At 44.2% G+C, this 26,610-nt stretch overlaps 1 protein-coding gene across 3 annotated transcripts in view; it reads right to left on the bottom strand.

Moving 5' to 3' along the window:
• DENND11 (DENN domain containing 11) overlaps window positions 1-26,610 on the bottom strand; it is an 85,481-nt gene that overhangs the window by 5,351 nt on the left and 53,520 nt on the right. For 2 of the 3 annotated variants that reach the window (XM_050782258.1, XM_050782257.1), the window contains 8 exons: window positions 22,575-22,674; window positions 21,482-21,640; window positions 13,342-13,495; window positions 5,601-5,739; window positions 4,507-4,638; window positions 4,224-4,374; window positions 3,563-3,631; window positions 250-2,257 (listed from right to left, as the gene is read on the bottom strand). In XM_050782258.1, the coding sequence (XP_050638215.1) occupies window positions 2,062-2,257; window positions 3,563-3,631; window positions 4,224-4,374; window positions 4,507-4,638; window positions 5,601-5,739; window positions 13,342-13,495; window positions 21,482-21,640; window positions 22,575-22,674 (1,100 nt within the window). In that variant the 3' untranslated portion in view covers window positions 250-2,061. Of the gene's footprint in view, window positions 1-249; window positions 2,258-3,562; window positions 3,632-4,223; window positions 4,375-4,506; window positions 4,639-5,600; window positions 5,740-13,341; window positions 13,496-21,481; window positions 21,641-22,574; window positions 22,675-26,610 lie in introns of those variants that run through there. The other variant, XM_050782260.1, reaches the window with a different exon arrangement.

Genomic DNA, 26,610 nt, shown 5'->3' with positions numbered 1-26,610 from the left:
AGAAGTGCCTAAAACAGCTCCTCCTGGCAGATTCCCTAATTCCAGAAAAAGGTCTTCCTGTGTCCTCTAGGAGAATCAGATCTTTCCTTTCACTCCTGCTCCTGCCTCTAACCACCTACCCCCAGCTTAAAACACCCTGAACCTCAGGATACCATGAAAAGTAACCATTAGCCTTAAGTTAGAAAGGACCCCTCGACCCTTGAGAGGCAAGAGGAGAGGTTGTGTGTAAAGGGGAAAAAAAGATGAGCCTTCAACCTCGAAACACGGATGTTTTTTTCTTTTGTAAACATCTACATTACTGAAATGACAGCAACCAACACTGCAGAGGAGAAGTGTATTAGCTGTACAGTTTACATTTCAATGCCCAAACTTATTTATATATTTACATAAAGATGCTACCTTGATTAATCAATGTCTATTTGCATGTCCATGTGTGAATTTCTTCAGTTTTGATATTCCATATGTAGGAGCTACAGTGAAAATACTTTTGAATAAAGCAGTGAACCCTAAGCACCTTATCTTGAGACGAGATGTGTGACCCACCATTTGAATGTTATTTCTCTCTGCTGTGTACGTTAGTCTGGCTGGGTCTTGGTCACAGACATAGATGCACTGACGGCTATTCCCATAATCGAGCCAGGCGGGAAGGGGGAAGAGGAAGACATTATTTGTCACCAGCAACCCAGTATCCCAAGTCAAAATTCTCAATCATGGCCAAGAAGGCCTAAACTCAACCCACAGGAACTGGCTTTCTAACTGGTTGACAAACACGTAAGCTGCCCTCCTGCAAAAGCCAATCAGAGGACAGGCAGGTGAAAATGGGACCCAGCCTAGAGCAGAGCACTTCAGAAGAGAATGGTTAAATCCATCAGTGATGCTCGGGGCTTCCTGACCACTGTCCTGGGTGAAGGCACTGCCACATTTTCTCTCAACAAATCTGTTATGTCCCTGGATCCAAAGATTTAGCCTAAGGAATGTCACCTCTGCTAAAGAAAAGTGTGTTTGTGAGGGGTCCAAAATGATGAACGGTCTTGTTAGCATCATGCTCCACCCTCTGAGTTAACCAGCTCAGATCCTTGCTAGATTTCGGAATCCAGAAAATCTGTGTTGATCCAGAGTTGCTACTGCTAATGCCTCCAGAGAACTCATGTCCAGATGGAGAGTGACTTCTCCATCCTATTCGAACTTCAACTGCTCTATCCTCCAGCAGCCCAAACTTCAGCCTTTAAAAATACCCCTTACTCCAAGAGCATATTGAACCCTTAAGAGACTAAATTGGAAAATTAATTTGCTTGCAAGCTCCAAGGCCAGCACTGGCCCTTAACAGTTCACCAATTCATCCCAAGAGGAGGGGTTTAGAGAAAGAGGAACATTACATTGCATGGCCACCATGAAGTTACTTTGAGGAAGGTTTCAAGGCTTCAATCTACAATTTTAGTTTTCAGCTCACTGATAAGCAACCTCTGTCATTCTGACCGTAAGATAAGCTCACATTTGGTGTCAGAAACATCCTTTTTTCCTTCTTTGTGGTCCCTACTCAAGTAAACAGAGAAGACATAAAGTTGCCCCAGTGAACAAGAAAAGGGATTTGATCCCAAGACTCCTAGAGCTACTAAAAACTTTAAAAGATCATCCAGTTTAGTTTCTGCCTTTAGGCAGATGAACATCTTAAGGCCACAAGGGACAGATGGTTGTCTTATTCTCAAATACGTCAAGGGACAAAGACCGCACAAACTTTCTGAACAGTCCATCCCAATATTTCCAGAGCTCAGCCCACTCCTAGTGATACAACTCCTATGACCAAGCCCAAAGGACCAGCAGCTCTGGAAGAAAGTGGCAGATTCCAATATCCTAACATGGCAGGACACTAAACCAAGGCGATCTCACCTTATCTCTAGGGAAAAGGGCAGAAAGGAAATTGCAAAAATTATGTTTGTTGGAAAGTATAAACAATATTCCTTCGTGTCAACTTAATAAAAAATGAGGCCCTCTGGGGGCCTGGGGTGAACTCCAGGCTGCTGACATCCCACATGAAGCGGCTCCCAGTCCTGTTGGCTCCTCCTACGGGCAACAGGGGTTGTCGATGACTAGCATGACATCAATGCCATAGGCCTCTAGCAGGTCCAGGAGAAAGCTCCGGTCTCCTTGGGGGTCTAGGCCCATGCCCCGGGCATGCTCTGCTGTCAGAGTTTTGTCTTGACTGGCAGACACCTCCAACAAAGTCTGAAATATCCGGTTGTTTTGTTCTAGGAAAAATCTGCATTTAGAAGACAAGACACAGGAAAGGAAGGGGGAAAAAAAAAACTCACTAGATAATCCACATATGGGGAACCAAAACTATACTGTTGTTTAATGTACTTTTCAGTGGATTCGCAGGTATCTTAAAACAAGAAAAGAGTAAAAGTTAAACAATTATTCAAGTGCTACTAAAGTTAGCAAAGAAACCTTTTGGCATTAATTATGGTGTGATTAGGGAAATCTCTAAACAAGATGGCCTGTCAAAATCCATTTTCCTGTTGAGGGAAGTGACCGGGGTTTAAACACAGCCTGAGAAGAGGCCCCCACACACTGCTTTTCTCTTTCTGCTTAGTCATAGGAGGAAGCAAAAATTCAACACCACCAACAAAATGAACATGAGCCAACATTACCCTTGGGTGTTTGCTCTCCCTTGATGACTCTTTGGGAGGAGTGAGATGCACAGATCAAGATTTAAAAGTCACTGCTTTAGAGTGCTTTATGAACAAACAAGCCCCGTTCAGGACAGCGCTGTCTAGTTAGACTAGACAGTCCAGCCCCATACAGCTCTCAGGTCTGCAAAGTGCCCGGTACCTGAAGTGGCCCTGGGTGCTCAGGAATTTCAGACACAGTGGTACATGTCATACTGGATGAGACTGTGGCTGTGCTCAAGTCTCAGATACTTTCCACCTAAACAGGATGTAGGTTTTAGGAAGTCCACTATTAGAATCAAGATGCTACACCTTTGTAGAAATGCCCACATTAAGTTTTCAACATCAAACCACAACCTCAGCCCTGGAAGACCAAAGAGGAAGCTGGGAGAATTCAGTTCACAGCACAGAAGGCTACTGCACCCAGCTGTCTAGGAATGAAGTCAGTGCTGTGAGGTGGAAAGGCCCTGGTTCCTACCCCTACGGGGCAAAGAGATTTCATTTGATTCAAGAATTAAAATTTCAGATTATCCCATAATACTCAGTGCAAGGAACTACTCTATTCAAAGGAGGCAATGGAAAGGAGAAGTCCCTGAATCCTGAGGGACAGACAGCTTCTATGCAGTGGACATCCTTGATGTAAAAGCCCAACAAGAAAAGAAACACTAAGACTCCTGTTTTCTCTTAAGGGCCCTGCTTCTTTCCGTAAGTCCTCTGGGTTCCCCCAATGGCATTTCAGGGCTCAGGTTTGCCTCTGTAAGGAGCCTGGCTCTAAGTGCCCTTGGCAGCAATAAAGGGCATCCCTGGTCTGCAGTGAGTGACATGGGAGGGATGCAGGTCACTCAGTGCTGAAGGGATCCTCAGGGAGACCCCACGCCCACGGCCCCAGGACTCACAGCACGAAGAGGTCCTCTTCACAAGGGTTGTAGTCTTCTTCTACCTCCTGGGAGTACAACAGCATCTGCCTGTTGGGAAGGAGAGAACCATGAGACTCTGGTGCAGGTACCAGGACCCCAGTCACAGGTGAGGCCTCAGCCAGGCATCTTCAATGGGCCACCACCTCCCAGGAAGCAGCACCAGCCAGGAAAGGGATCAACAGGGTTTGGACTCAAAATTCCTGGGGTCCAGGGCCAGTTCTGCCCCTGGTAATCTTAGGCAAGTAACAATCTTTCCTAGTTGTCTATCAGTGGGGGATGATGACAACATTTATTTCATAGGATCACCAGATTATTGAGAATGACATCAGATACATATAAGCAAGCTTCTAATACAGCGACCAACACAATGAAGGTGCTCAGTCAAGGTGCTCAGATTCCAAAGTCCATGAGAAGAAAGAAACCAGCACCATGGATCTACTCCCCTCCTATCAGGGCAGCATACAGGGAGCCTGGCCTCTTCCACTGCAGGGCTTCCCTTCGTTTCCATCTCCATCCCAGGCAGCATGGAGACTGGCAGAAATGCGTCAGGGAAGGGACAGAAGACAGGCTTTGCAGAGACCCCATGCTGGAGCTGCCCTGAGGAGGGTGGAGCCCCGGTTCTCCCCGTAGCTGCCGCTACCTCTGCTCATTGAGCCGGCGGTACTTCTCCCTGTCAGCGCTGTTGATCTTCAGCAGCGGCTGCAGGTGGTCGTGGTGTGTCTTCACATTCTGGTTATCCACGTAGACGTCATACAGCTCCCGCTTCTCCTCAAAGATCTTCTCTGTGGTGCCTGTGGAACCCGGGGTTAGAGAGGCGGGAACCCACCCGACCCCACTGGGAAGCAAGGCTCCCAGGAGCCCCGCGTCTGGCAGGAGCAGGGCTGGGACCTGAGGGCAAGATGAGGGGAGGGCCCCGTACTCACAGGCCACATAGGACACCTCTACCTCCAGGCTCTCGATGTCGGCCACGTTCACGTAGAAGAAAGGCTTGGACTCAGGAATGGTGCCCCCGATGCCAGGCAGTGAAACGTTGGCCAAGCAGCAGCAGCAGTACACTGTGGGGACAGAGGAGGTGAGCGGGGAGGGTCTGCCCCTCCACCCCCTTCCTCCCTTGGAGCCTGCAGCTCAACACCTCTGCTCTAGGCTATCTGGTGCCTCAGGAGCCAGGTGGCCCTGGCATTCTGAGGAGACTGGAGGTAGCAAGCCTCTTTAGGTCTCACAGGAGAAACTGATCCCTCAAGGTGACGTCGGCAACATGCTTCCCAAACCCAATAAACATTTCTCAGTCTCTCTCTAGCTGGTCTTGCTTAGAATTTGACCTTGTCAGAACTCTGGCCTCTATAACCCTTGTGTCTTCTGGTTCCCCCTTCTGCCTGTCCCTCCCCAGTCCCTTCTGTCCTTCCACCTTTCTGGTCCACCTCCTGTGTCTGGAACACCCCTCCACACTTGTGCTTTCCCCAGGTAATGCTGTCCATCTCAGATATGAGTGCAGAAATAATCCATCTCCCTCAAATCTTTATCTCCAGCTCAAACGCCCACAGGTCCTGACCCAGCTATGCAGGGTGGGTGGACACCCCTGCTGTGAAGGTCTCAAGGCAGCACACCCTCATCACATCCCACACTAACCTTTTCAAGCCAGCCCCCGGCTGCTCCTCAGTCCCCCATCTGGTGGCCCCACCACCCTTGTTATCCTAGACTCTTCCGTTGCAGCCTCACACACATCAGAACCTTTACAATCCAATCTGACAAGTTTTGTCCAGTTTCTCTAAAATACATCTAGAATGCATCTTCTCTGCTTTAATCCAGACCCTAATCTTTGGCCACGCCACTGATGTGTCATCCAACCCATCTTCTACATTGTCACCTGCGTTCACAGCCAATCAGGTCACTCCTGGGCTTAAAACCCCATCCCCTTGATGTGGCCCAAACTCTTCCAAACTTGATCAGTGACAGAAAGACTCAAGCAGTTTCTGCTCCAGGGATTTAAGCAGCACCCCTGACTCTGGCTTCTGGTTACCTCTATAGCACACCACGCCCACAGGTGGGGGAGAAAATATCAAAATGCGCTTTCGAAGTAAGGCAAATTTCCAGAGGATGAGGATCTGTTCTCCAAAGAACTTTATAAACTGAGACATGCAGCCAGCTGGGTGTGTGATCTGAAAAAATTGAGGGGAATAGGGAGGAGAAAGAGTGAGGAACAGCTTGTTAGAAATAGAGCTAAAGGTATCTAATCCTCACCTCCGAAATTCTGAAGTCCATCCAAACAGATACATTAAAGGATGCTTATTTCCACACAAAATGATGTTTTTCACTTTAAAAGTCTTACCTTTAAACTGGATTTCTATAATACAACAGCTCCCTGATACACTGATGTTTGAGTTTAGAGATCATTCTTTTACTCAGGAGAACAATGCAAAGAAAACAAAGCTAAATTTAAATTTTAAAAAATCAGAATAAAAGCATCTCTGAAGACACATTCTGCTTCAATAAGAAAACTCAACTTGAAAACATTACTAAGTCCTGTAAGTAATAACACAATGAGCAAACAGTCCCCAGTCAGATCCCAAATCTACAGGACTACTACTGTGCAAAGTGAGGTGTCTGCAGAAGTCACAGGTAGGAAGGAGCCCCTGGCATAATCCCTGCTACACTTCACCTCTGACCACTCTTCCTTCTTTTTTTGAGATGGAGTCTCACTCACTCTGTCACCCAGGTTGGAGTGCTGTGGCGTGATCTTGGCTCACTGCAACCTCCACCCTCCTGGGTTCGATTTTCCTACCTCAGCCTCTCAAGTAGCTGGGATTACAGGCATGCACCGCCAAGCCCAGCTAATTTTTGTATTTTTAGTACAAACAGGGTTTCACCACATTGGCCAAGCTGGCTTTGAACTCCTGACCTCAAGTGATTCACCCACCTTGGCCTCCCAAAGTGCTGAGATTACAGGCATGAGCCACCACGACTGGCCCCACTCTTCCTTTTGACACTAACTGGCAACCCCTGAATTGCCTTCTGGGAACCCTGAGCCAAGGAGTATCATAGGGGTTAAGAGCATAAGCTCTGATCCCAGGAAGAGCTGAATTCCAATCCTGGCCCTGCCATTTACTAACAGGGAGATCTGGAGAAAGTTAGCTAATGTTTTCAGTTCACTATCCTTAACTGTGAACTACGGAATCATCACTTACCTTGTAGGGCTATAAGGACTGCCTGAGACAAAACATGAAATAGCACATAAAAACAGCCAAAGCTATTTTTAGAACAGAAAGGCTTCAAACCCCAGGCCTCACAAACCCCGTAAGCTTTGTGAAAGGTCACTTCCATGCCAAAGTGCCAGAAGTAAGAGCTCATCACCCATTAGGGAGGCAGGCAAGAGCACTTCTGAGAGAGGCACCGACTCCCAGGCTGCCTGCTAGGGTTTAACAACTACCAGCCTTCGGGGGCACCTACACCCGAGCCTCAGGGCAGCCTCTGCACTCTGCCTGTCCAGGTCAGGGCTGTCCTGGGCCCTCCGAAGCTGCATCTGCAGTACCCAGAGAGGATATCCCTTTCCAAGGCATCACTCCTGCACTGATACCACTTCCCTACCCCATGCCAGGATAAAGGCAACCTTGCGCTGAGCATGCCATTTGCCACCCATGCCTACTCCTCTGCCACCACATCCCAAATCATGAGGAGGAGAGGCACCAAGTGACCAAGGCTGGTTGCATCCCTCCAATCACTATCTCTCATCAAAGTCTTAACAGCAATCAGATAGGAAAGGGCGCCAAAGCATGCCCCGGTTCCTCCCAGCTTTCCCACTGGTTATCTTCAAGCGTCCAACTTGTTCTTCCACCACATGGAGGCCAGGCAGGGCTCGCCCAGCGTATATTTTATAGGTTAGTGGGAGAAACAGGTAAACAAGCATTTAAAATACAGCCTGATGGGAGCCGTGATGGGAGAAGAATGGGGGTTGGTGGAGCAAACCAGAGGTGCCTCATCCCACTCTAGGACAGACAGAAAAGACTTCCTGGGGGAAGTGATGTTGAAGCTTTGACATAAAGATGAATCTGAGGCTGGGCGCTGTGGCTCACGCCTGTAATCCCAGCACTTTGGGAGGCCGAGGTGGGCAGATCACAAGGTCAGGAGTTCAAGACCAGCCTGGTCAACATGGTGAAACCCCATCTCTACTAAAAATACAAAAAATTAGCTGGGTGTGGTGTCGTGTGCCTGTAATCCCAGCTACTTGGGAGGCTGAGGCAGAAGAATCACTAGAACCTGGGAGGCAGAGGTTGCAGTCAGTTGAGATCGTGCCACTGCACTCCAGCCTGGGCGACAATGCAAGACTCCGTCTCAAAACAAACAAAACAAACTAAAAAAACAGATGAATCTGGGGGAAGGTGTTCACATACAAAGGCATGCAGGTAAGAGGGAACATGGCCCTTCTTGGGACCTGCAAGTAGTTCAGGTCCTGTGCCCAGCCCATGCCAGGAAGCACTGCCCATAGGACCACCTCTTCTCTTCTAAAAGAGTCAGCTCTAGAGACTTCTCACCCCTCCTTACTTTACCAGGCTCACTGCACATGCAACAGAAATTTCTCCTGCTTCATTGACATCTCTTTCCCTTTTTCCAGCCTTGTTTCTCTGTGGCTTTTACAGAGATCTCTCTTTCCTTGATGTCTCCAGTGTGTACCTTCATGTTTTCCCTCCAACCTTTCAAGTCCGTACTCCATCCTCTTTTCACTCCAATTTCTTTTTACTCCCTAACCTCTGTCAGCTCAGTCTCCATAGCAGGCTCTGATAAGACCCATGCCTGCCACTAGGGAAGCCCTCCACTCCTGGGGCCCAACCCTCCTCCCCTATATCCCTCTCCCACTCCCCCATTTTCCTAAAGGGAGCATTTAGCAGCCACATCTGGATCTCTCGGAGAGGTCTTCCTCTTCCCTCTGCTTCCTTTCCAGTTTATTTTCTTTCCCTCTCAAACAGTCCTATATCTGACTCCTACATTAAAAGTCTACTTCTTTAAAGTTTTTTTTTTTTTTTTTTTTTTTTTTTTGAGAGGGAGTCTTGCCCTGTGGCCCAGGCTGGAGTGCAGTGGCGCTATCTCGGCTCACTGCAACCTCCGCCTCCCGGGTTCAAGCAATTATCCTGCCTCATCCTCCCAAGTAGCTGGAATTACAGGCGTGCGCCACCATGCCTAGCTAATTTTTGCATTTTTAGTAGAGACGGGGTTTCACCATGTTGGCTAGGCTGGTTTCGAATTCCTGATCTCATGATCCACCCACCTTGGCCTCCCAAAGTGCTGGGATTACAGGCATGAGCTGCTGTGCCCAGACTTAAAGTTTTCCTTTATACATGTGTTCATGTTGTAAAAATTCATTGAATTATATACATATGATTTTTGAACTTACTTCTTTAAAGTTTTATATTTCAATAAAAAGCTTAATGATATATATACGTTATTTTCCATACATGACAAATAATCATATATACTATTTTTGAACTTATTCCTATTAAATGTTATATTTCAATAAAAACTGAAAGATATTACATTATTTTCCATCCATGACAAGTATTATATCATACATGCTATTTTTTTTTTTTTTGAGACGGAGTCTCGCTCTGTTGCCCAGGCTGGAATGCAGTGGCGCGATCTCGGCTCACTGCAAGCTCTGCCTCCTGGGTTCATGCCATTCTCCTGCCTTAGCCTCCCGAGTAGCTGGGACTACAGGCGCCCACCACCACGCCTGGCTAATTTTTTTGTCTTTTTTAGTAGAGACGGGGTTTCACTGTGTTAGCCAGGATGGTCTCAATCTCCTGACCTCGTGATCCGCCCGCCTCGGCCTCCCAAAGTGCTGGGACATACATGCTATTTTTAAGTGTCATCATTTGTTTTTTCCTGGCCCTGCCTTTTTAATACTTGTAAGCCTTGCCCTACCCCATCCCATACTTTACCTCATCCCAGGGAATACATATCTTAAGCTTGTATATACCCATCAATACTTTCCATGTTTATGTCTGGGTGTGTGTATGTGTCTATCTAGACAGAGACTGTGACTGTTTAACAACAGTGTAATCATATCACATGTACAGTCGGCCGGCCCTCTGTATCCCGATACCATATCCTTAGATTCAACCAACTGCGTGCAGATAAAAAATATTTGGAAAAATAAAGAACAACAATAATAAATGTATGTAAAAAACAACACAGTATAACAACTATGTGCATAGCATTTCCATTGTATGAAGTATTATAAGTAATCTAGAGATGATTTAAAGCACAGAAGGTCCCTGATTTACCATGATTCAACTTACCAAGTTTTCAACTGTATGATGGGTTTATTAGGAGGTAGCCCCATGGTAAGTCAAGAAGCTCCTTAAGACTTTGATGGGATTATGGCTTCTACTGAATGCGCATTGCTTCCACACCATCATAAAGTCGAAAAATCATACATTAAGTGGACCCATCGTAAGTCATAGACTGTCGGCTGCGTTGCCAGCATTAAATGCACTTTTGACTTACAATGTTTTCAACTTACAATGGGCTTAGGGGGGTGTAAACCCACAGTAAGTTGAGGAGTATCTGTATATGGGAGGATGTGCGTAAGTTACACGCACAGACTACACCCTACTATATGGGGACTTCAGCATCTGCAGATTTGGGTATCTGAGGCAGGTCGCCCAGAACCAAGGCCCTGCAGATACCAAGGGATGATAAGTTTTCTGCACCTTGCTATTCTCACACAAATGAGATCTGGTGGTCCTTCCATGTCGTCATCTTATGCTCTAATTCACTATTCGCCATGGCTTTCAATACATAGGCCTTCTAGTTTTCTACCACTGTGAACAATGTTGAATTAAATATTGTTACACATACATCATTCTGGTAGATAGATCTTGAGGAGTAAAGTTGCTGAAACAAAAGCCACGTATGTTTTATTTATTTATTTGTTTATTTAGAGAAGTCTCACTCTGGCGTCCAGGCTAGAGTGCAGTGGTGCGATGTTGGCTCACGGCAACTTCTGCCTCCCAGGTTCAAACAATTCTCCTGCCTCAGCCTCCCGAGTATGTGGGATTACAGGTGCCCACCACCAAGCCTGGCTAATTTTTGTATTTTTAGTAGAGACAGGATTTCACCATGTTGGCCAGGCTGGTCTCAAACTCTTGACCTCAAGTGAGCCGCCCGCCTTGGCCTCCGTAAGTGCTGGGATTACAGGCGTGAGCCACCATGCCTGGCCATGTTTTTTATTTTGATGTGCTGACATACTGTTTTGTAAAAAGACGACACTCCACATTTGTATCTGCAACCATGACAGTACCCTCTTCCCTGCATCTCCTAGGGTCTAACAGTTATGTTAATGAGCTGTCCTCAAAAGCATGGGCAGTTTTCTTTTTTCTCCCTTAGTCCCTCATCTCTGGACTCTTATGGGGAGGAATATGAGTACATTTAGGTCACATGCAGGTCACCTCCCTGGAGATTTGGAGATAATTCCAACAGAAATTTGACTCTGAAGGGAAAAATGGGTCTCAGTTATGAGCAGACAGAAAGAGAACAGGACTCAGGTCAGTGCAAGCCCAGAGTACCTCCAATGGCCCTCTGACCATTTCTTAATGATTGTCTCTCAGCCTATACCATGGGCTTGGGAAACCTGTAAAGGACAATTCCTAAACTCACACGCCAATTGGCTTCCTGTTAGAGTTCTTCAATGGAGAGCAAGGATTGTGGATTGAAAGGCAGAAGGAAATCTCTTCAGCTTCTCGCTCCAGCTAGTATTTCTCCAGCAGCAGCAGACACCCACGACTCCAGTCTCCAGCTTTCCTCAGCATGCACAGCACAGGTGCAGCCACACCTCCTGAGAGGTCCCAGCATAGATGCGCAGTGCCTCCCTCAGTGATCTGAGTACTGGCTGTGTAGGGACCCCTCCTGCAGGCTCCCATGGTTTTGATCATTCTGCTTCTCTTGCTTTGTTACCCCAGCCCTAGGGGAGGGTAGAAGGCAGCCTCTAAGATAGTCCCCATGATACCCACCTCTTGGTATTTACAGCCTTATGCGATCCCCTCGTCCTCTTAATTTGCTTCTAAGAAAATATGGTGACATTGCAGGGCTGTCACTTCCATGATTAGGTTACAAAGGGTTCTGACTTCCATCCTGCTAGTACACTCTCTTACTGGCTTAGATAAAGCAACCTCACATAGTGGAGAGACCCACATGGCTAAGAACTGAGGGGAGCCCCCAACTAACAGCTAGCAAGGTACTGAGGCCTTCAGTTCAAAACAGTCCTCAAGAAATTCAATCCTGCCAACACCCACATGATCTTAGAGGTGGACACCTCCCCAGTCAAACTTTCAGATGATCCCCTAACCCTGGCTGATACCATCTCATGAGAGATCATGACATAGAGAATCTGGTTAAGCCATGCTGGGATTCCTGACTTACAGAAGCTGTGAAATAATAAATATATACTGTTTTAAAACATTAATTTGGGGATAATTTGTTCCACAGCAATAGATGACTAATATAGGGCGTTAGTCAGGCTATTGTCTATGATTACGAATATATTGGCTACCTATTCCTTTTCTACTCCTTCAGCCTTCCAACTCCTATATTACTGATTTCCTGTATTAAAATAGTTTGAAATACCTAGGATGGTCTCTTTTCCCGGTAAGTCCCTAATTGGTACTTATTAGGATTCAAGTTCCAAGGTCTACTATTTAAGGCTCTCTACAATCTAATTTCAGAACCTAGTTCTCCAATCATTTCCCTCATGCCGGCTGACTTAATCCCAGCCAAACTAGTTTGCTCATGTCCCATGAACTTGTCTTGCATTTTTCCGTGTCCATATCTCTGCAAAGACAATAAAGTGGGGCAGGACACATGCACTGGCTGTAGCACTAGACCTCTGTTTAAAACTTGGCTCTAACTCCTATTAGCTATAAGACCTAAAGCAGTCACTAGCCCTTTATAAGCTCCGGTTGCTTTCGCTGGAAAACAAGGATTAAAAAAACATTTACTTTTATTGTAGAGAATGCTGCGACAGGTATAGATAAATAGCTGGCACAATGCGTAACTCCCAGAAGGTGCTAAGAGAGTGACAGACCATGGTCCTCACTGCTGCTCACACCTTTCCTGGTTCTGGAATCAGCAATCCTCACTCTCCACCTAGCCAAATACTCAGGGACCGCATCCTCTCCTAAGACATCTCTCCCAGCGTTCTCCCTTGGACTCTTGGCATAATTTCTCTACCAGAGGAGCCCTAGGTTTCCATGGAAACATCCTGTGGCCAACCACAGGGGACAGAGAAGAAAGAGAAAGAGGAGATTCATGTTCTTAGTCATATTTGCACCCTTCCAACACCTAACGCTTCGCTGGGTGTTTTGCTAACTGTACAAAGCCAAAGTACTTCAGAAACAAATACAAAATGAAGTAACATCAAAAGTATATTCACTAAGAAATGTCATACTTATTCATCAAACTCTTCATCTTTAGTTCAAATGTCTGGTGTTAAAATATCAGAAGCAATCAACAGAAGTAAATCCATCTTTTCAAGACTGGCCTATCACGCCTTTATACTATGATTACAGAAGTGTCTAGAAAGCATATTGTTTAAGATAACTTGCTTTATGTTTTAAACAAACCAAATGCCTATGTTGCAACTCTACTCTATCAAAAGTAGATATTTTGTATGATCCAAAGACATAAATGTTTTATTCATTAAAAATTAATCGACAGCTACTATTCCCAGATACAGATCCAGTATCGCGTAAGAAAAGCAGGGCTAACCTCACCTTCATCTCAGGGTACATGTATCGGTGGATGGAAGGCAGCCAGTAGACAGGGGGCAGGCTGCTGCCTCTGCCGGGACCAGCATGGAGCACCCCCTTTTTGTCCTCATAGAAGGCGGCCAGATGAGAGTAATGTCCTGGCATCTCCAGCTGGTGCCTGCAGAAAAACACACACATGCATACATGCATGCATGCATACACACACGACACACACACACACACACACACACACACACACAGTGAGAACAGCCCTGGTCACAGCTCTGCTACCACTCCTACCCCGCACCCACCTCAAGGGCTGTAGCACTCAGGGGCAAAGGCCCTGACATACTCCAAAGATCCCCATTTGGAGGCTGCTTAGGTCACCTCCTTTGATGCTACAGAAGATCCTCAAGAAAAGTTCAAACATGGGCCTGAAACTCCCTGACAGCACCATGGAACACATTCTTTTTCTCATGGGAAACAGACAGAATTAACAGACTATGACTAATGTCTATTGTTCTTGAGCAAGGTACGCCGCAGACTGGGTGCCACTTCCCAGAGAATGGCCGCGTCCTGTGAGAAGGGCCAGCCTGGAAGCCTAACATTCCCTGCTTAAAGCCGCTCTTTGTTTAGAGACCTCACGCTTGCCTGCTTGCTTTGTGGTTATGGAAGAATACGGAGAAGCTTACCTCCAATGTCTCAAATAAGGGAAAACAATTATTATTGGATATCATCAGGGCTCATAATTTCTGCATTAAGTATAATAATAAAGAAATAAAAAGCATCAGAATCTCTTCTCTGCCCGCCCCACTGGCTCGGGTCGCAGAGCCTGGCTGTGGCTGGCCCTGCTGGCTGACCCCAGACCCCAGACCCCAGAAGGCAGCACCCTGGGCCATTTGGACAGTGGAGAATCCTGCCCCCCAGTGGAGCTCAGGAGCACTGTGAGGACTGTTTGCCACTATGTTTAATGGGGGTGTTATAGGTTGAATTTTGTCCCCACAAAAAAGATGGGGCCCCAGCACCTCGCTCAGAATGGGAACTTATTTGGATAGCATCTTTACATAGGTAATCGAGTTAAAATGAAGTCACTGGAGCCGGCCCTGGTCCAGTATGAATGCTGTCCTTATAGAAAGGGGACTTTTGGACACAGAGACACACACACACAGCAAACAGCAGGTGAACATGAAGACGAGACTGGGATGATGCATCTACAAGCCAAGGAACCCCAAAGATTGCCAGCGTCCACCAGCAGCTAGGGGAGAGGCCTGGAACGGATTCTCCCTCATAGCCCCAAAGGGAACTCACACTGCTGAGACCTTGACTTTGGACTTCCAGCCTCTAGAACTGTGAGACACTATGTTTCTGCTGTTGTAAGCCACCCAGTTTTTGGCACTTTGTTATGCAGGCCCGGAAAAGCCCTAATTGAGGGAGGAATAAAAGGCACCAAAACCCTCTTAGCCCATCGTTATTTTCTCAGTGTCCTACAATTTCCATCAATCAATGAACAAAAAGCAAAATACGGCTTCACTGAGCAAGGGAAACATCCCTAATTATGGTTGGCCCTGGAACAGCAGTGATTAAAAATAGGCATTCCCCGCTGCCACACTGCCTCTGCAAACTGCCACAGTGGCTTACCCCAAACTATGACACAAACTGTTCAGAGCCAAGATTTCATCAACCAACTATAGTCTTCCATTCTCCAACCATCTCCACTCTAGACTGACTTACAGCTCTTATGTCAAAGTGATGACAACAGACCTTCAGACAAATTTATATTTTAAAAAGGAAAAAAAAAATCATTACTATATTCATATAATGATTACTAATGTAAGATGGATGATAGCTCCAATTTCAGGGCTCCTATACATTTTAAGTTTTGACAAGGAGGCAGTCCTCCTGTAACAAATAACTAGTTGGGAGGAGGGTGCTTATAATCATTTAGTTCACTTTTACAAATGTTCATGAGCTAGACAGAAAACCCATGGTCTAAGCTGTGTCTGACTATTCTGAGAAGATGGCAATTTCAGATACTTTTTAGGGAAGCTGGTCAAACTGATCAAAGTTTGATTCACAGAAAAATCACACAAAGGCAATTATGTTCAAAGCTGTTTTTATTAGGATGGAATTTCCCTAAAAAGAACACTGAGAATATTTTATTATATTTTAATACTATATTTTCTGTGTTAAAGGGGGCTGTGTCAGGGGTAATTTATATTTTTTCATTCAAAGGTGTTTCATTAGGATCAAATTTCCCTAAAAATACTGAGAATCATTTCATTATATTTTTACTACTACTATATTTTCTGTGTTAAAGGGGGCTGTGTCAAGGTAATATTTTTTCATTTTCTATGTTTATTGTTTGCTGATTTGCTGCTCAATTGCCTTTTCTGTTTGACTACATTAAACTGTATACTTGAATCATGATTCTAAAGAAAAGTTCGGTACAAAAGTTAGAGTCCTTTAGACAAAGAACTAATATGAGGATTCTGTCCTTTGACTGCCTCAGATATTCCTGACTGATGGGACAGAACAAGGCAATAATATGGAATCTGAACATAGACAAAAACAAAAATTGGCAGTTCCTGGATGAATGTTAAGCAACTGTTGTATGAAAGCCTCAAAATTCAAACACACTACAGATTTTGCAACAAACAAGATTGTCAAACCACAATATCAAGAAAGACCGAAAAGTACTGAAACAAGGCTCAGAGTGCTGGATCAGTTAGTCTTCAAAGATGATGTCAAAGGAGCCCTTCCTGGTGAACTTACCTACAAGAATGCAGAAATTGAGAAACCACCACACTGAAATGTATGCCAAACCACCTATGGAAACCATCCAAGAGCCGCGACACTGTAAAAACTAGAGAACAACTGGCTCAACATATATTATTAATCTGAAGCCATAGGCTGCTGGGCCAGAGACACTGGGATTCTCCTTAAGCCCACAGCTCCTTCACTGATAAAACACAGCCATATGTGGCCATGCAGATGCCCAATGCAACTGACCCTGCCTGTCCCTACCACACGAGCAATAAATCATCCACAATCAGAATCAGAGATGCCTCGTGCAACAATTACACTTCATCACTCTGGTGTGTTAATTATTGGTCTGAACAGGCCGGGCGTGGTGGCTCATGCCTATAATCCCAGCACTTTGGGAGGGTGAGGTGGGCGGATCGCTTGGGGCCGGAAGTTCCAGACCAGCCTGGCCAACATGGTGAAACCTGTCTCTACTAAAAATCCCAGCTACTAGGGAGTTGAGGCACAAGAATTGCTTGAACCCAGGAGGTGAAGGTTGCAGTGAACCAAGATCACACCATTGCATCCAGCCTGGGTGACAGAGCAAGACTGTCTCCAAAAAAAAAAATATATATATATATATATATATATGTGTGTGTGTGTGTGTGTATTTACATATGTGTATATATGTGTGTGTGTGTGTATATATATATGTATATATCTGTCTGAACAAATCGCCTCCTAGTTCCTGGCTTTGCAAATGCAGAAAAATAAGCACCCCCATTTATTACTGCTGGTGCAGGGATACAATGGCACCACCTTCTGAAGCGTAACTTACAGCTTGTATTAAATTGTACATTGTATATATCCTCTGATCCAATGATTCCCCTTCTCGGATTGTGGCCTAAAGAACTATTTCTAGATGTGAACAGTCATTTACTCATAAGGATGCTAATGTGCACGGTGGTGAAAAAAATAAGGAACACCCTAAAACCCCAATAACAGTGAAACAGTTAAATAAATTGTGATGTATCTATATATTGAAATGCTGTGAAACCACAATAATATTGAGGACTATAATTCATGATACACCGGAAAGGTTAATATACCAAGTTACAAAATTTACATACTAAATGACCTCAATAATCCTTTTTTTTTTCTTTCCCTTTTGGAGACGGAGTCTCGCTCTGTTGCCCAGGCTGGAGTGCAGTGGCGCGATCTCAGCTCACTGCAACCTCCACCTCCGGTTGTATTTATCATCTAGCTTCAATAATATTTGATCCATATGGTTATATCTATACCCTATACCTTACCATCACCACTTTTTTTCCTAGAATGTCTTAAAGAAAATCCCACCTCATAACATTTCATTGATAAATGCTTTGTAAGGCATCTCTAACTGATAAAATCTGTTTAAATAACTAACACATAATCACCATGCCATTATCTCACCTAATAATAATGCCTTAATATAAATATCCAGTCCACATTCAAAATATAGCCACTGTCCCCCAAACACTATTTCACAGTTGGTTTGAATCGAGATCTGAGCAAGGTAAAATGTGGTTATGAGTCATGGGTCCGTTTCTTCAATAACAGTCCCTCTTGCCTTTTCTAATTTAATTTGTAAAATTATGAAATAGTTCTCCAATATCTTCTGATTCATTAGAAATAATCATTAAAAAGACTCTTTAGAGATACTGAGGGCAAAAATTGTAGATGAAATACAAGTAAATAGGTTTGGAACATTGGAAGTCAGAAGAAATAAAAAACACAGATTAAGTGCTGCAGAAATGAAGACTAGTGAATTCATGTAAAAGCTGCTGCTGTATTCAAGTATTATCCTAACCTAGACCTGAGCTTATCTAACTGTGCTTCCTTCTTTTCCTCATACTCTGTCATGTAAGTCTCTTCTGTTACCTATAGCCCTCTTTAATCACCAAGCTGTAAAACTTTTCTAGCTATGACTCAAAATCTAGAAGCCATAAAAAGATGAATGAATTCAAAGAAAAACACCTATATGACAAGAAGGTAATGTTAAAAGACAAATGACAAAGTGTTATATAAGTTTTCAATTTATATAACAAAGAAAAAATTTCCCTATCGTACAAACTCCTAGAAATGAATAAGAAAAGGCCGGGCGCGGTGGTTCATGCCTGTAATCCCAGCACTTTGGGAGGCCGAGGTGGGTAGATCACATGAGGCTGGGAGTTATGGCCTTTACAAGTGGGAAGAAGAGTACACATGGATACCTGAGTGGCCAGAGGGGCAAACTGAGGCAGAAGCTGTTGACTTTTTCTCAAAGTCAAGCCTTCCCTTCTTCCTGTCTGTAACCAATGCCCCAGAGTTCTAACTGGTCACAGGGTCACCCACCTAGTAGTGATGCTTCCCAGTCTGCTTTGCTGTTGGGTGTGTCTCTGTGATTGAGAACTTGACAATGGAATATGAGAAGTGAGATAGGTAAGAGAAGTGAGATATGTAAATTCTAGTCTTTCCCTCTTCCCTATGAGCTGAAATGCAAACATAATAGCAGTGAGCAGCTTTCAACATTTGGGAAAGAGCACCTTGCAATACAAAACCATTCTTAGGATATGGTAGACTAACAAGAGATGAATATGGGTCCCTGAACAATTGTATGGAACACAGCAGGCTACCTAACTTGACCACCTGCCTACCTCTATGCTATGACATGAGCAATAATCTTTTATCTTAATTGGGCCATAGTAATTTTGGGCCTCTGTTCTTGCTTTTAGCCAGGACCCTAACTAATATAATAACACCTTAAAATTTTTGGATTTTGAACCATGAGACTGTGTTGCCTACTTGGAAAATTAGCTTTTTAAAAGGAATAATATTGTTTTAAAAGTGTCAAAATCCCAATAAAATGGTCTTTTTTAGAACTTCATAATATTACTTCTGAAACAAAAAAGAAAAAACTGAGGAAATATTTTGAATACAGAAAAAAATATATGTGCAAATGTATTTTCCACAGCTCCAAAAGGTAGAGGAGCAGCTGAAAAAAATAAACAGTTAATAGAAACATGCTGCATGTTCAGCCACAGAGAATAACCAATAAATGTATGGGACAGCTCCAGCAATAAAGAGCTATTAAAATAATCATCAAAATGACAAACATGGAAGACAATGGGGAGAAAATATATGCATGACAGGCATTCCTGGAGAAGGAAAAACCAGAACGCAAAAGTTAAATATTTTATTACAGAAGAAAAAGTTCCTAAAGTTAAAAACAAAAGACCTATCTATTGAGCAAAGGGGACAAACTATCCCAGAACATTCTGATATGAACTAATAAACATTTGGCAAGTTCAGGCCGGGCGCAGTGGCTCACACCTGTAATCCCAGAGCTTTGGGAGGCCGAGGTGGGTGGATCACGAGGTCAGGAGTTCGAGATCAGCCTGATCAACATGATGAAATCCCGTCTCTACTTAAAAAAAAAAAAAAATTAGCCAGGCATGGTGGCGGACCCCTGTAATCCCAGCTACTAAGGGGGCTGAGGCAGGAGAATCGCTTGAACCCAGGAGGCAGAGGTTGCAGTGAGCCAAGATCACACCACTGCACTCCAGCCTAGGTGACAGAGCAAGACTCCGTCTCAAAAAACAAAAACAAAAACAAACAACAAAACAAAACATTTGGCAATTTCAGAAACAGCACAGACAAAGATAAACTCTATAGGTATCTGGATGGAGAAACTTCTCCAAAAGGACTAATTTCAGATAACAGTAGAACAGTATCTATAGCATCCTGAGGGGAAGAAGAAAGCATTCAAGAACTGTACAACCAGCTGAGGATAAAGGGAACAGGCCAACGGTATTGATCATGCAAGATCCTTTCAAAGAAAGAAACGTGTTTGATGGTAAAATTCAACCATTCAAGAATTTATTTTTTTATTTACTTTTATGTTTTAGACAGGGTCTTGCTCTGTTACTCAGGCTGGAGTGCAATGGCACAATCATAGCTCAGAACTTCTGGGCTCAAGCCATCGTCTCACCTCAGCCTCCTAAGTAGCTAGGACTACAGGTGCACACCACCATGCCTGGCTAATTTTTTTGTTTCTGTAGAGTTGGAATCTTGCTTTCTTGCCCAGGCTGGTCTTGAATTCCTGGCTTCAACTCATCCTCCTAAATTGATCCTCCTTGGCCTCCTAAAGTGCTGGGATTACAGGTGTAAGCCACCATTCCTGATCAATTTTAATGTTTATATATTGTTTCTCAGTAAACAATTGTTACATTTTGTCACATATTGTCACATTTTTCATAATCGTTTTTCTTAATTTTGGAGGAATATTTCAACGAATAGTGTATCTTACTGTGAAAAAATATTTACTTGAAGTTATAAGTAAAATTATGTTTAATACATGTCATTAACACAGCCTGTTATTTGAGAAAATTAAATCTATAAAATATTAATCCTATTTTTGTAAAGATATTTGTATTCTACAATCACATTCATGGAATATTGTCAATGGATATCTGTGAGTGTTACTATTTGAGAGGATTTTTAAAAATCCTTTGTACTTTCATATAAATTTTTAAATAATAAACATGTTTTTTCCACAAACAACAAAGTTCACACTTTCAAAGCTGAAGATCACAATCATGTTGCATAAAAATGTTTAAATAGTGATAAATTTTAAAAGTATAGACTATAAAAGTATATATTGTATATACTCAAATATGTATTTTAAACGTACACACATACACAGAAAAGAAGTGGTAACATTTTGTCAGTGCTTCAGGGATTAGGGATAAATTTTCCCCTCAAAATCTGAAATGTAATTAGGTTACTTGCATGATGAAAAAAATGTAAAGTAACTAATGGTTTTGCTGCTTCTGTTAAAAATTCTCTTCCTATCCCAGGCAACTTGGCTCATGCCTATAATCCCAGCTCTTTGGCGGGCTGAGGCAGGAGGATCACTTGACTCCAGGAGTTCACGACCAGCCTGGGCAATATAGTAAGAGCCTGTCTACCAAAAAAAATATATTTTTTTAAGTTCTCTTACTATTATCCCAATCATAGTAAGAATCCCAATAATAAAAAGAGTAGGCTTTTAAAAAGTTTAGGATTTCTTTGCCAACTTGGGGCGAGGAGGTAACTATTGTGGCTTTGAATAAACAAAGATCATGTACCTGTCAACAAATGATTTAATTTAAAAAAGTGATGGCAGTATTAAATCCAAACTGAAGGCAGAATATACCCCGGCTTTCATTATAGAGTGAAGACTCATCATGCAGGACGTTGGCTGAAATGAAAGGACACTACCCGAGGCGTGAAACATCGCCATGGATGTTCTTGGAAAGACATCTGCTGCTCTGGCACGCAAGTGCTGTCTCCGAGGGCTCGTGCCATATGCACCAGCTGGTGGATCCTGCTGCCTCCCTGCACATGTACGGAAGCCACGTACCGAACCTGGTTCTCCAAGAAGTGCATGTAGCGGTAAAGCAGCGTGTAGGAGGGAGAGAGGATGCCCACAGACTTCATCCGCGCGCCACGTTCCAGCTCGCTCTCCACTGGCATGTTGGCAAAGCAGGCCAGGCCGAAGAAGGGCCCCTTTCGGAAATAGCTAGAAGAGACCAAATACATAGCGTGGCTCAAGATCAGAGAGGAATTTTGAGATGCATTCCTAAACAAAACAAATGAACCGTGTCTGGAGCTGTCAATGACAAAGCTCAGCCTCAAAGAAACAAGTAGGCCAAGCCACTTGACCTCAAGGATGAGACGAGCAGGGCTTGAAGAGATTACAGAACTTGCCAAGGGTCACCTGGCTGGAGCTGGGAGTTGGTCCCTGGCAGGTCTGCTGCTCAGCTGCCCGCGATCATGGGACACATCTCTTCTCTCCTGCACCACAACTAATGACTTGGATGGGAGAAGCAGAACCAACATTCCTCTTCAGGCTCCTCTGGAACTAGGACTCTCTTTCATAGCATAAACCGTGTTGATTCTTCCCTCACTTCCTGAGGCTCTGATATTTTTCATTGAGCTGCCGTTTTATTTCCTCCTCTTTCTCACACTTGTATCAGTCATGAATTCAGCCCCATGAGGAGATTAAAGCCACTTCATTACCCTCAAGGTCTTTCCATCGTTCCTTCTCACAAAACTCTCTGAATGCGCCACTACACAGGACTAAAAAATGGCCTGACTTGAAGCTGGAATTTCAAGGTTGAACACATAGATGTCCTCAGTTAACTCACACGGGGCTGAAGCCGTGTACTTTCATTAAAACCAAACCTCAGGTGAGGCCCATGTAATTTCTGAGACACTGAGAGAACCTCTACAGGTAGGGATTCTTAAGATTTGTAGGTCATGAAGCCCATTGAGAATCTGATGAAAGCTAGACATCTCGCTAGAAAAATGATGTAAACACAAAACTATCCACGTATTTTCAAGGCATTTACACACAGCACATGAAGACCTCCTAATAAGAGCCCTTCTGCTTTGGGGAGCGTGTGGAGATGGGGGGAATGGTACGAAGAAGACTCCAGTTCAGAAGTACTTACATGAAATCAGATTGTATTTTATGGGACCCACTGGCCATAGACTTGAACTCAACACCTTCGAGGTCAATATCTTGAGGTAAGCACCATTCTACCATGTTCCCTGTAGGAAAAGGAAGATGCAACATCATTCAAAGAAAATGGGTTAGTACAGGGCTTAGCACACATGGCTTCTCAATAAACCGACTGCTGACTCAGCCTGACACAGACCAGCGAGATGCTCAGAGCTCAGCTCCTCCATCACCGGCAGGGGTGACACCAGAGGACCTGGAGACGGACACTGAAGGAACCTCCCATCTCTGCCCTCAAACACTGTTCTCCTCCCTCAGAAGGACGCTGCCTTTGATTCTGTCATTCTGCTCAACCACTTCCAAATCTGCCTTTCGTGGCCTCACTTCTCTGCATGTTTTTTTAACCTTACGCCCTCATTTCCTTATCTCGTGTTCTCTCCTTAATCCCTTGAGATCTTGATTCTATCTATAGCCACTAATGACTGGGAAAAATCCCAAAACATTTTTTAAATTCTCATTCTCATTCACCTCTAGATAGGATTTGCTAATTCCTCAAACATTTCTCCTCTTTTTCCTAGATTTCCATGATAGAATATTTTAGTGCTTTTCCTACCTGTTTGACCAATGTAACTCTGTTTCCCTCCCCCTCTCTCTCCTAAGTGAGGTCCTTCTTCAAGGGCCAATGATATTTGCTTCCACAATTCTGGGACTCATTCACTCATCATTAATTATTTGGTTTCTCCTGAGCCAGATGCTGGAGATACAAAATCCCTGACCTCATTGAGATTAGATTCTTGAGAGAAATGAGGAGATCTAGAGGAGATTAGCAGTTATAGTGCAGGGGGATCAATGTTATGACAGAGGATAAGGTGTGATTTTTTTTTTTTTTTTGAGACGGAGTCTCACTTTGTTGCCCAGGCTGGAGTGCAGTGGCACAATCTTGGGTCACTACAAGCTCCACCTCCCAAGCTCAAGGCGATTCTCCTGCCTCAGCCTCCCGAGTAGCTGAGACTACAGGTGTGTACCACCACACCCAGTTTTTTTTTTTTTTTTTTTTTTTTTTTTTGAGACAGAGTCTCGCTCTGTCACCCAGGCTGGAGTGCAGTGGCACGATCTTGGCTCACCGCAAGCTCCGTCTCCGGGTTCACGCCATTCTCCCGCCTCAGCCTCCCCAGTAGCTGGGACTACAGGCGCCCGCCACCAGGCCCAGCTAATTTTTGTATTTTTAGTAGAGATGGGGTTTCACCATGTTGCCTAGGCTGGTCTCCAACTCCTGGCCTCAGGTGAATCACCTGCCTCAGCCTCCCAAAGTGTTGGGATTACAGGCGTGAGCCACCACCCCAGGCCAAGGTAGGATTTTAAAAGTACAAGCATGCCTCAGGCTGTGGGAATCAGGGAACTACACAATAGCAGTGTTATCTGGAGTCTTGAGAGAATGCTATAGAATACTCCCTTTTGTTTTCATGCATATTCAAAAGGGTTTAAAGCAAAACACTAAGCTACTTGTGAGATTTCATTTCAGAACAAACTTCTTATTAACACTCCAAATCCTAATTTGCTAGGCATTAGAAAAACCATCAATAATCCCAGTCAAACAACACTTTCAGATAATTGTTCAGGGCATCAGGGAATATACAATCTAGTCTCAGGACATGGTAGTTATCATAGAGCACTGCCGAATCCCACACTCAGCAGCCCAAGGCACGTTCAAATAGTTTATTTTCAAAAGAGGAATGATTCCGATCATTTAGTCAATTCACTAAAGTGAAAAGCATGAAAAAGGAATTAAGAGTTCATAAAACACAAAGCTTTGAACAATGTTATGTTTGTCAGGGTCAAAGATAAGAAAAAGTACTCAGAAAGAAAGAGGGGTGACCTTGGGCATAAGATGAGCTTTTTAAGCACCAAGTTCCCCCACGCTTTCTTATATTTTCCCCTACCATCCATTCTATTACCTCCACAGTCCAGTGGATTTTTTCCCTGTGGCATGTATCAGGACAGCTAGCGAGCTTTAAAAGGTGCCAGGGGCTACCCTAGGTCCACAGAATCACCATCTTCCCTGCCCTGCCACAGGGTGATTCTGCTGATGCATGGCAGCGATAACAGCCCCTGCTTGGGCCTCTGTACATGCTCCTCACCCTGCACAGTGGCAGTATATGCTCAGCAGACGAAAGGGACAGTCTGGGACAGAGCTACAATGAATCTTGATAGGCTCTGTCCTCCTCATACTCAACCAACCTGCTTCTTCTAATACTCACTGCCTTGTTTACCCACACGCCACAAATTACTGGGTTCAGCTAGCTCAAACTTAGCTTCTTTCCTCCAACCCAGCCCGCTCATGACTACTTAGTGTCTTAAAACTTTATTTACCCAAATGTTATATTGAAGTATAGCGTAAGTATAGAAAAGTGCCAAGATGTGCATTGCAGCACTATTCACAATAGCAAAGGCAAGCAACCAACCCAAATGCCCACCGATGGTAGACTGGATGAAGAAAACGTGGTTACACACCACAGAATACCATGCAGCTACCCACGGTAGACTGGATAAAGAAAACGTGGTACACACCACAGAATACTATGCAGCCATCGATGGTAGACTGGATAAAGAAAACGTGGTATGCACACCACAGAATACTATGCAGCCATCGACGGTAGACTGGATGAAGAAAATGTGGTATGCACACCACAGAATACTATGCAGCCATCGACGGTAGACTGGATGAAGAAAATGTGGTATGCACACCACAGAATACTATGCAGCCATCGACGGTAGACTGGAGGAAGAAAACGTGGTATGCACACCACAGAATACTATGCAGCCATCGACGGTAGACTGGAGGAAGAAAACGTGGTTACACGCCACAGAATACTATGCAGCCATAAAATGGAACGAGATCACGTCCTTTGCAGAGACATGGATGGAGCTGGAAGCCATTATCCTCAGCAAACTAACATGGGAACAGAAACCCAAACACTCCATGTTCTCACTCATAAGTGGGAGCTGAACAGTGAGAACACATGGACACAGGGAGGGGAACAACACATACCAGGGCCTGTCGGTGGGGAAGGGGAAGAAAAAGCATCAGAATAAATAGCTAACGCATGAAGGGCTTAATACCTAGGTGATGGGTTGAGAGGTGGAGCAAACCACCATGGCACACGTTTACCTATGTAACAAACCTGCACATCTGCACATTTATCCGGGAACTTAAAATTTTAAAAAAAGAAAAGTGCACAAAGTACAACTCAATGGATTTTCCCGAAGTAAACATATTTGTGTAAGTAGCACCCAGATTAAGAAGCTGAAAGAACATTATTTGTACATCAGAACCCTCCCTCATAGAGCCTCCAAGTCATTAACCCTCTCTCATGAATTAGCTTAGCCTCTTCTGAGTTTCTACAAATGTAATTATAGTTTATATTCTTTTATGTCTTTTATGTCATCCATGCTGATGTGTGTAGCAATAGTTTGTTCATTTAGTACTTCTATCATATGCATGTAGCAGTTTACCTGCTTAACTGGTGATGTGCATTCAGGTTACTTCCAATGTGAAGTTACAGCAACGGGCACTGCTGTAAACAATCCTGTATTTGCCATCTGCTGTAATAGTGTAAAGTGGCATTGTAATGCATTGGCCTGGTTAGGCTGAACTATCCTCCTCAGAATTTCCCTTCTTTGCATGCTTCCAGCTGAGATTTGGAAGTGAATCAATAGCCATGTTATGTTTGCATCTGTAAGGTCGGTGCAGAAGGTCCACTGCATAGCTGCTTCTCTGCAGGCTTACCACAGTGGTGAGGGGCAGCAGCCAGCCCTGACGATGCTGCAGCCACCATCCCTTGATCTTCCTTCAGCTTCTCCGACTCCTAAGCCAGGTGTGTGTTTAGTTCCATAATAAAGGGCAACAGCTTCTCCTTAGGAGACACCCACATCACCAAAGCTGGATACAGTAACAGCCTGATCCAAGTTCCCATCTATCTTCATGAGTTTCAGCTTCTTATTCTTCCTCTTCCTCCTGCTTCTCCTTT

The sequence above is a fragment of the Macaca thibetana genome, chromosome 3 (assembly GCF_024542745.1).
Source record: "Macaca thibetana thibetana isolate TM-01 chromosome 3, ASM2454274v1, whole genome shotgun sequence".
NCBI lineage: Eukaryota > Metazoa > Chordata > Mammalia > Primates > Cercopithecidae > Macaca > Macaca thibetana.
The sequence above is the reverse complement of the archived record's forward strand: the minus strand, read 5'-3'. Positions and strand labels throughout refer to the sequence as shown.